General features: G+C 52.0%; 1 protein-coding gene across 1 annotated transcript in view; it reads right to left on the reverse strand.

The window, feature by feature from the left end:
• EIF3G (eukaryotic translation initiation factor 3 subunit G) overlaps positions 1–1,084 on the reverse strand; it is a 39,415-nt gene extending 38,331 nt beyond the window's left edge. The window contains exons 1-2 of the mRNA XM_068109501.2: positions 965–1,084; positions 819–865 (exon numbers count right to left, since the gene is read on the reverse strand). Coding sequence (XP_067965602.1) covers positions 819–865; positions 965–1,047 — 130 coding nt within the window. The 5' untranslated portion in view covers positions 1,048–1,084. The remainder of the gene's footprint in view (positions 1–818; positions 866–964) is intronic.
• Positions 1,085–9,904: the final 8,820 nt, after the last annotated feature.

Genomic DNA, 9,904 nt, shown 5'->3' on the forward strand with positions numbered 1-9,904 from the left:
ACACGCGAACGCAAACACACACACACACACACGCAAACACACACACACACACACACACACACGCAAGCAAACACACACACACACACACACACACACACACACGCAAACACACACACGCAAGCAAACACACAAACATACACACAAGCACGCACGCAAACACACGCACGCAAACACACACACGCAAGCAAGCAAACACACACACACACGCACGCAAACACACACGCACGCACACAAACATACACACAAGCACGCACGCAAACACGCACGCGCGCAAACACACACGCGCGCAAGCACGCAAACACACACGCGCGCAAGCACGCAAACACACACGCGCGCAAACACAGACGCACGCAAACACACACGCACGCAAACACACACGCACGCAAACACACACGCGCGCAAGCACGCAAACACACACGCACGCAAACACACACGCACGCAAACACACACGCACGCAAACACACGCACGCAAACACACACGCACGCAAACACAAACGGCAAGTCACCATAGACTTACACCGCCACAATCACGACGTTTCTAACCTGTTACACCGCACCACTACTCGCTCGCTCCTCAACCCATCAACTAAACCCATCCTCACTAAGGATCAAACAACGAATCAGAACAGACTACATTCGTGGTGTCAATAAACGGCATCCTCGGTGAGGTTGGAGACTTCGGGAGTCCGCTCTGGGACCCGGTCCGACTCCGAGTCATATTAATCACTCCTTAATGGTACAGAGATTACGAGGACGAGGCCAAAAGCGAAATGGCCTCCCCCACTCCCACGTTCCTCGCAATAGAGCCTCGGCCTCACCTTCATCACCCTCGAGCTCCACCTGGTCAGCCCAGCTCGGTTTGGACCTACAATCCATCGCACACCGGAAAGAAAAAACGAATGAACAACACACAAACCGTATATAAAGCGCTTATTCATCTCCCCCCCATATACAAGACACGTACTCGTAATCTAACGAAGGCATCGTAGGCCTTTTCACAGAGCTGACTCGCTGCGCAATACTAATATTAAGAGCGCATCTGCGCATGCGCAAATTAGTCTACAGCACGCATGCGCAAATAAATGTTATCGTCGCTGCTTCTTTCTCTTAAAAACCAAGAGATTAATAATACAATAATTAATAATACTATGAGTTCCCTACAAGGTACTTCACTGCAGAAAGCCATTATTTAATTTAAAACTCATCAATTCCTGCGCTCTAACTGCCAACCGATTGAATGCATCGTACATGAGAGACCATTTAACAACAACAACAACGAAATTACATGTAGGAGGAGGACATTCGGCCCACCGTGCCTGCGCCACATGAACACCAGAGAAAATTATATGAAAAAATGAAAGATGGACGAAGACAGTTGTTGGGTGAGAAACGCACACCATCGAACACACATCAACCCTCGACGAGACCCCCACAGACAACACTCCGCGCACAAGGACACAATCACCAATTCATACTCAAACTACATAAAAGTCCTGCCAATGTCCCTATACCCCTGTGGCGGGCACAAGGGGCAACAATTCCGCGCACCAGTGGGTGGCGCGAGCGCCCAGGCGGGGACCGATAGCACATGCCCGCCCTTCGACCGATCGGCCACGCCCGGGGACTAGGCGTGGCCTCGGCACATATATGCGGGCTCTAAGCTCGAGCCCGCTCAGTGCTGCAGTTCGAGCTTTCGAAATAAAGACTCTTTTGTTTTAACAAACGCCTTGTGGCCTACCTCTTTGGCAAGCAAGTTGTGTGTACGCAGCACCACACTTCACTGGTGAACCCGATTGGTTCAGCCGTCGCTGACCACCGAACGCGCCATGGCCACCAACGCCATCGCAGTAAAACTCCCAGAGTTTTGGGAAGCACAGGCCGACGTGTGGTTCGTGCAGGCCGAAGCTCAATTTCAGCTTCGAGGCATAACGGCGGACGAAACCCGTTACTACCACGTGGTCGCCTCCCTCGGGCCCGGCACTGCCGCCCGAGTCGTGTCCATCCTGCGGCACCCGCCAGTCGACCACAAGTACGTGGCGCTCAAATGTCTCCTCATCGCCACGTTCGGCCTCACCGAGATCGAACGGGCCGACCGCCTCCTGGACCTTCCCGAACTCGGCGACACACGACCATCCGTGCGGATGGATTTTATGCTGTCGCTGCTGGGTGACCAAGCCCAGGATTTCTTATTCCAGGTGCTTTTCCTACGCCAGCTACCTCTACAGGTACGCCTCACGCTGGCCGGTTCCGAAATAAAGGAACCCCGCGTCCTGGCCGTAGAGGCCGACAAGTTTTTTGCGGCTTGCGACACGCAGTCGAGTTACGGTGCTGTCATCGTGGCTCCAGGGGCAGAGGCTACAGCGTCCCTCGTGGCCGCTGCCACGCCCCGCCCACCACCACCGCCGCCGAGAACACCGCGGCCGCCACGGCTGCCGCTGCCCCCGCCGCCGCAAGCCTGGTGCTCTTACCACGCCAGGTTCGGCCACAAGGCTAGGACGTGTCACCCGCCATGCTCTTTTCACAAGTCGGGAAACGACCGGGCCGGCGCTCATTAGCGGCCCTGAGCGTCGGCCATTCCAGCAGCCTCCTGTTCATTACGGACACCTTGTCCGAGCGCCGTTTCCTCTGCGATACAGGAGCGCAGGTAAGCGTCATCCCCGCCTGCACGTCCGACAAGCGAACCGCGGGCCGGGGCCCCGCGCTGCTTGCCGCCAACGGTACACCCATCCGCACATTCGGGAAGCGCTGCCTCTCCCTGCGGTTCGGAGGGCAGCGCTTTCAAAGGTCGTTCATGACCGCCAGGGTGCCAATGGCATTGCTTGGTGCGGACTTCCTATGTGCGAATGGGTTGTTGGTCGACGTGAAGCGCAGACGGCTCGCCCAGGCCGAAACCTTTAGCTCGCTCGCTTGTTCGCTGAGCGGCTCGTTGAGCGGCTCACTGAGCGGCTCACCGAGCGGCTTGCCAAGCGGCTTGCTGGAAGGTTCCATCCCGGCGAGTTTAGTTTGCATGCTTCCGGCAGCGGACAACTTTACCCGCCTCCTCGCCAGTTTCCCGGCCCTCACGTGGCCCACCTTCTCAGCGGTGGCCGTTAAATACGGGGTGGAGCATCACATCCCCATGGTCGGGCCGCCGGTCTATGCCCGGGCACGCCGACTCGAGCCCACGAAGCTCGCCATGGCGAAAGCGGAGTTCGCCATGCTGGAGCGGCTGGGGATCGTACGGCGCTCCAACAGCGCTTGGGCTTCTCCGCTGCACATTGTGCCGAAGCCCGGCGGGGGATGGCAGCCGTGCGGGGACTACCGCCGGCTAAACGATGCCACCACCCCCGACCGCTACCCTGTCCCACACATTCAGGACTTTTCCGCCTGGTTGGCCAACACGACCGTGTTTTCTAAGGTGGACCTCATCCGGGGCTACCATCAGGTCCCCGTCCAACCGGACGACGTCCCGAAGACGGCCATCATCACCCCTTTCGGCCTCTTCGAATTCCTAAGGATGCCCTTCAGGTCGCTTTTCGCTTTTCGAACGCTTGGGCCAGCATGGCCTAATCATCAACCCCGCCAAGTGCCGTTTCGGCGTCGCCACCATCGACTTCTTGGGGCACCGCAAAACCGAGCACGGGGCCGTCCCTTTACCGGCCAAGGTGGAGGCGGTCAGGGATTTCCCGTGGCCCCGCACGATCAAGGGGCTCCAGGAGTTCCTGGGCATGGTAAACTTTTACCACCGCTTCGTTCCCCACGTTGCCCGGCTCCTCTGCCCCTTGCACGAGGCCCTTCGGGGCAAGCCGGGCAAAGGTGACATCGCATGGTCGGAGCCGATGGCCGCAGCGTTCGCGGGCGCAAGGCTGGCTCTGGCCGACGCCACCATGCTGGCGCACCCGGCGCCCGATACACCGATCGCCCTCACCACCGATGTGTCGGACTATGCGGTGGGCGCAGTGCACGAGCAATGGGTGCGTGGTGATTGGCAACCGCTGGCGTTTTTCAGCCTGCAGCTTCGCCCACACGAACGCCGCTATAGCACCTTCGACCGCGAGTTGCTCGGGCTCCACCTGGCGGTCCGACACTTCTGCCATCTGCTGGAGGGCCGCCCTTTCATGGCCTTCGTTGACCACAAGCCCCTTGTGTTTGCGATGGCCAATGTCGCCGAGCCATGGTCGGCACGGCAGCAGCGCCACCTCTCTGCCGTGTCCGAGTACACGATGGACATCCGTCACGTGGCGGGTAAGGACAACCCGGTGGCGGATTGCCTTTTCCGGTCCGTCGTGCACGCAGTCCACCTCAGGGTCGACTATGCCCGGATGGCGGAGGCCCAGACCGCCGACCCCAGCGTCCAGGCCTTGCGGACCACCGTCACGGGCCTCCGGGTCAATGAGGTGCCGTTCGACACCGCGGGAACGGCCCTCCTATGCGGCGTCTCCCTCGGCTGGCCTCGCCCCATCGTGCCCGCTGGCTGGCAGCGCCCAGTGTTCGACGCCATCCACGGCCTGTCCCACCCTGGCGCGAGGGCATCCCAGAAACTCTTCGGGGCGAAGTTCGTCTGGCATGGCCTCAGGAAGGACGTCCGTGACTGGGCCAGGACGTGCCTCGCGTGCCAGCGTGCAAAGGTCCACCGCCACACCCAGGCACCGCTGGCCCCGTTTACGGTGCCCGAGCGGCGGTTCGACCATGTGCACGTCGACTTGGTGGGACCTCTGCCCCCCTCGCGAGGGTTCACCCACCTCCTCACCATGGTCGACCGCACCACACGGTGGCCGGAGGCCGTCCCATTGACGGCGACGTCTGCGGCTGAGGTGGCGCAAGCCTTTTTCGCCACTTGGGTTGACCAGTTCGGTGCCCCCTCAGACATCCTGTCCGACCGTGGCCCCCAGTTCACCTCGGAGCTCTGGGCCGCGGTGGCGCAAGGGCTCGGGGTGATACTACACTGCACCACGGCCTACCACCCCCAGGCCAATGGCCTGTGCGAGCGCTTTCATCGCTCCATGAAGGCCGTGCTCCGGGCCAGCCTCTGCGACGGCAGCTGGGTCGACAGACACCCCTGGGTCCTGCTGGGCCTCAGGACGGCGCCCCAAGGACGACCTGCACGCGTCCTCGGCGGAGCTGGTCTTCGGGCAACCACTGCGGGTCCCGGGTGAATTTATCCCCAACTCCACGGCTCCTTGGTCCGCGGTGCAACAGCGCTCTGCCCTTCAGGAGACCGCCCGGAGGTTCGCCCCGGTGCCAACGGCACACCATGGTTGCCCGCCTTCCCATGTCGCCCCGGAGCTTCGCACGGCAAAGTACGTGTTCATCCGGCATGACGCCCACCAGGCACCGCTACGGCCCCCGTACGACGGGCCCTTCCAGGACAAATTTTTCACGGTCGACATCGGCGGTGCCCCGGATCGCATTTCCGTGGGCCGCCTCAAGCCGGCCCACCTCTATCCGGACCACCCCCCGCCAGCAGCTCTGCCTCCACGTTGAGGCCGCCCCCCGGCGGTCGGATCCCCGGCACCACCGCCAGCAGCTCTGCCTCCGCGTCGAGGCCGCCCCCCGGCGGTCGGACCCCCGGCACCCCCCAGCCCCGCCGGCCCGCTACCCCCCAGCCCTGCACCCATCGCCAGGGGGCGTTTCGGCCGGGTCATCCGGCTTCCCCGCAAACTCACCCTTCAGGTGCACGGGAATTATGGGGGGGCGCGTGTGGCGGGCACAAGGGGCAATAATTCCGTGCACCAGTGGGTGGCGCGAGCGCCCAGGCGGGGACCGATGGCACATGCCCCGCCCTTCGACCGATCGGCCATGCCCGCGGACTAGGCGTGGACTCGGCACATATATGCGGGCTGTAAGCTAGAGCCCGCTCAGTGCTGCAGTTCGAGCTTTCGAAATAAAGACTCTTTTGTTTTAACAAACGCGCTGTGGCCTACCTCTTTGGCAAGCAAGTTGTGTGTGCACAGCACCACACTTCACCCCTCTATCTCCAGTACTTCCAGGTACCTGTCCTATCGAATTTGGGTACCAAAGGTACTCTATCTGGTTTTTGTTCCACCTATTTTTTATTTTTCTGCCGCTGCATTTTGCAGGTTTAGTTGGTTTTAATTACTCCCGCCAGGGAGTAATGCATTCGATCGTGTGTGTGTGTGTGTGTGTGTGTGTGTGTGTGTGTGTGTGTGTGTGTTTGTGTGTTTGTGAACAAGATATCTGGAAAAGTTCTGAACGGATTTTGATGAAAGTTGGTGGGGTGATTGCCCTTGGGATAAGGAAGAATTGATTAGTTTTTGGTGAAGCTCAGGAAATTATTCCGGATCCAGGAAGTTTTTTTGGGAATTTTTACTCCCGCCAGGGAGTAATGCATTCACTCGTGTCCGTGTGTGTATGTGTGTTCGTGTGTTTGTGAACAAGATATCTGGAAAATTTCTGAACGGATTTGCATGAAAGTTGGTGGGATGATTGCCCTTGGGATAAGGAAGAATTGATTAGTTTTTGATGAAGCCCAGGATATTATTCCCGAGCCAGGAATCTTTTTACCATTGGAAGATAGGGCTCATTTTTTTTAACATTATCTTCTAGATATTCTATATTTAACATTGTGATATGAAAATAGTTTTCATATTTGTTGTAAATGTAGTTTAAACTCGTGGTTATGCGTTAGAGCGGTGTATTTTTTTTAGCAGCGTCGTCTTCAATGTTCTTTTTTTTTTTCTAAAGGAAAACATATTCTGTCATTTTAAAACCACCAAAGTGTGTATTAGGTTTCCCCATTTAATAAAATGTATCGTTTGATACGTATAATGCTTTAAAACTGTTTTTTTAAAGTTTTTTTTTTTTTTACCTCAGCAGAGATATCAACATTTAGCTCAGCGAATGTCATTCGCGGTGTCAGTATTTGATGAACTTATAAAGACTTAGTTCCAGATTTGTCAATGGCTGAGGTATATTAACAAACGAATAAAACAGATTTGGCAAAATTCCAACTTTTTTAAAAAAGATTGCATATTCATCCAGGGTTGTGAGCGGCTGAAGAAGAAGAAACCTCGAATGGGCTTCCCAGACCAAATAAATAATTCTGGTTCTGGCCCTGCCATTTTCAGGTTTATTACTCCCGCTAGGGAGTAACGCATTCAATCGTGTCCGTGTGTGTGTATGTGTGTGTGTGTGTGTGTGTGTGTGTGTGCGCGTGTGTGTGTTTGTATGTTCGTGTGTTCATGTGTTTGTATGTTCGTGTGTTCATGTGTTTGTGAACAAGATATCTGGAAAAGTTCTGAACGGATTTGAATGAAAGTTGGTGGGATGATTGCCCTTGGGATAAGGAAGAATTGATTAGTTTTTGGTGAAGCTCAGGATATTATTCCGGATCCAGGAATTTATTTTGGAAATTTTTTTGGGAAAGATTTTTTCTGTTTTATTGCATTAAAGCTTTTATTCTCGTTCTTAAATGATGTTTTTCTCCTCTAATTCCGAGATATATCAAAAGAAATTCTCTGACAGTTAGGGCTTACTTTCTTTTTCATTTATTGTTTTGGGGAGAGGGGATGTTAAACAAAACGTATTATTCCAACTAAACCCACGGCGGGAGTATGCGCTCTACTGAGTGGCGGTCTAGTTTTTTCTGTTTTCCTTTAAAAACCATTTTCTCTGCAATAATTGGACCGATTGAGAGCAAATTTTACCAAAGGAGGGACTCGGTCTGTAGAATATTGTAATGGTAATTTTGACGTCACAGGTCACGTGCTTTGGCCGCCATATTGTTTTTCGTGAAAACACGAAAACCCCTTTTTCTCTGCAACGGCTGAACATGTCGAGGCCAAACTTTGCAGGCAGAATCGCATATCAATGACGAACAAAAAAGTCAGCGAGCATGACGTCATGCATCACATGGTTTCAGAGTTATGACGTTTTTAAACACAAACATTTAAAACCTAGCTCCTCCCTCATTTGTGATCCAATCGAGGGGAAACTTCACAAATCTGTTCAGCATATTAGTCTACTAAAATGCCCTTTTGGAATTTGCGATAGGTTACGTGGTTTGGCAGATATCGTTTATAATTAAACGCAAATAATAAAAACATTTATATCTCTTGAACCACTTCATTGAATGACGTAAAACTTCATATTTTAGTACAAGTCATGAAGAGCAACAAGTGTGCAAAATTTGAAGATGATTGGATGTACGGTCTGGAAGCTGGAAGTTGTTATTGCCTGAAGAAGACGAGGCATCGACTGTAGACGATTAATTTATTTATCACATGTACACACTTGCAGGCATCGTTTGACACAATCTCCGGGTTAATTTGAACCTCAAATAAAATTATAATTCCAGATTTGTCAATGGCTGAGGTATATTAACAAACGATTAAAACAGATTTGGCAAAATTAGAACTTTTTTTTAAAGAATCGCATATTCACCCAGAGTTGTGAGCGGCTGAAGAAGAGGAAACCTCGCATGGGCTTCCCAGGCCAAAAACTAATTCTGGCACTGTGATTTTCAGGTTTATTTATCTATATATCTACATATCTGGGCAGTGTCTGTTGTCACTGAACTACTCCCTGAAACTTTTGTTTCCGTGGTTGTGAAGTGTTTTTAATAACGTGGTGGTGGTTTTGAATCACGTGGTGGTGAGGTGTAAAATGACGTGATGGTGAGGTGTTTTCAATTTCGTGGCTGTGAGGTGTTTTTATTGCGTGTTTTATGGCTGTGAGGTGTTTTCAATTTCGTGGCTGTGAGGTGTTTTTAATATCGTGTTTCGTGGCTGTGAGGTGTTTTTAATATCGTGTTTCGTGGCTGTGAGGTGTTTTTAATATCGTGCTTCGTGGCTGTGAGGTGTTTTCAATTTCGTGGCTGTGAGGTGTTTTTAATATCGTGTTTCGTGGCTGTGAGGTGTTTTTAATATCGTGTTTCGTGGCTGTGAGGTGTTTTTAATATCGTGTTTCGTGGCTGTGAGGTGTTTTTAATATCGTGTTTTGTGGCTGTGAGGTGTTTTTAATATCGTGTTTCGTGGCTGTGAGGTGTTTTTAATCTCGTGTTTCGTGGCTGTGAGGTGTTTTTAATATCGTCTTTCGTGGCTGTGAGGTGTTTTTAATATCGTGTTTCGTGGCTGTGAGGTGTTTTTAATATCGTGTTTCGTGGCTGTGAGGTGTTTTTAATTTCGTGTTTTGTGGCTGTGAGGTGTTTTTAATATCGTGTTTCGTGGCTGTGAGGTGTTTTTAATATCGTGTTTTGTGGCTGTGAGGTGTTTTTAATATCGTGTTTCGTGGCTGTGAGGTGTTTTTAATATCGTGTTTCGTGGCTGTGAGGTGTTTTTAATATCGTGTTTTGTGGCTGTGAGGTGTTTTTAATATCGTGTTTCGTGGCTGTGAGGTGTTTTTAATATCGTGTTTCGTGGCTGTGAGGTGTTTTTAATATCGTGTTTCGTGGCTGTGAGGTGTTTTTAATATCGTGTTTTGTGGCTGTGAGGTGTTTTTAATATCGTGTTTTGTGGCTGTGAGGTGTTTTTAATATCGTGTTTTGTGGCTGTGAAGTGTTTTTAATATCGTGTTTTGTGGCTGTGAGGTGTTTTTAATATCGTGTTTTGTGGCTGTGAGGTGTTTTTAATATCGTGTTTCGTGGCTGTGAGGTGTTTTTAATATCGTGTTTTGTGGCTGTGAAGTGTTTTTAATATCGTGTTTTGTGGCTGTGAGGTGTTTTTAATATCGTGTTTTGTGGCTGTGAGGTGTTTTTAATATCGTGTTTTGTGGCTGTGAAGTGTTTTTAATATCGTGTTTTGTGGCTGTGAAGTGTTTTTAATATCGTGTTTCGTGGCTGTGAGGTGTTTTTAATATCGTGTTTTGTGGCTGTGAGGTGTTTTTAATATCGTGTTTTGTGGCTGTGAAGTGTTTTTAATATCGTGTTTTGTGGCTGTGAGGTGTTTTTAATATCGTGTTTTGTGGC

This window comes from Myxine glutinosa, chromosome 3 (genome assembly GCF_964187855.1).
Source record: "Myxine glutinosa chromosome 3, kmMyxGlut1.1, whole genome shotgun sequence".
In the NCBI taxonomy this organism is placed as follows: domain Eukaryota; kingdom Metazoa; phylum Chordata; class Myxini; order Myxiniformes; family Myxinidae; genus Myxine; species Myxine glutinosa.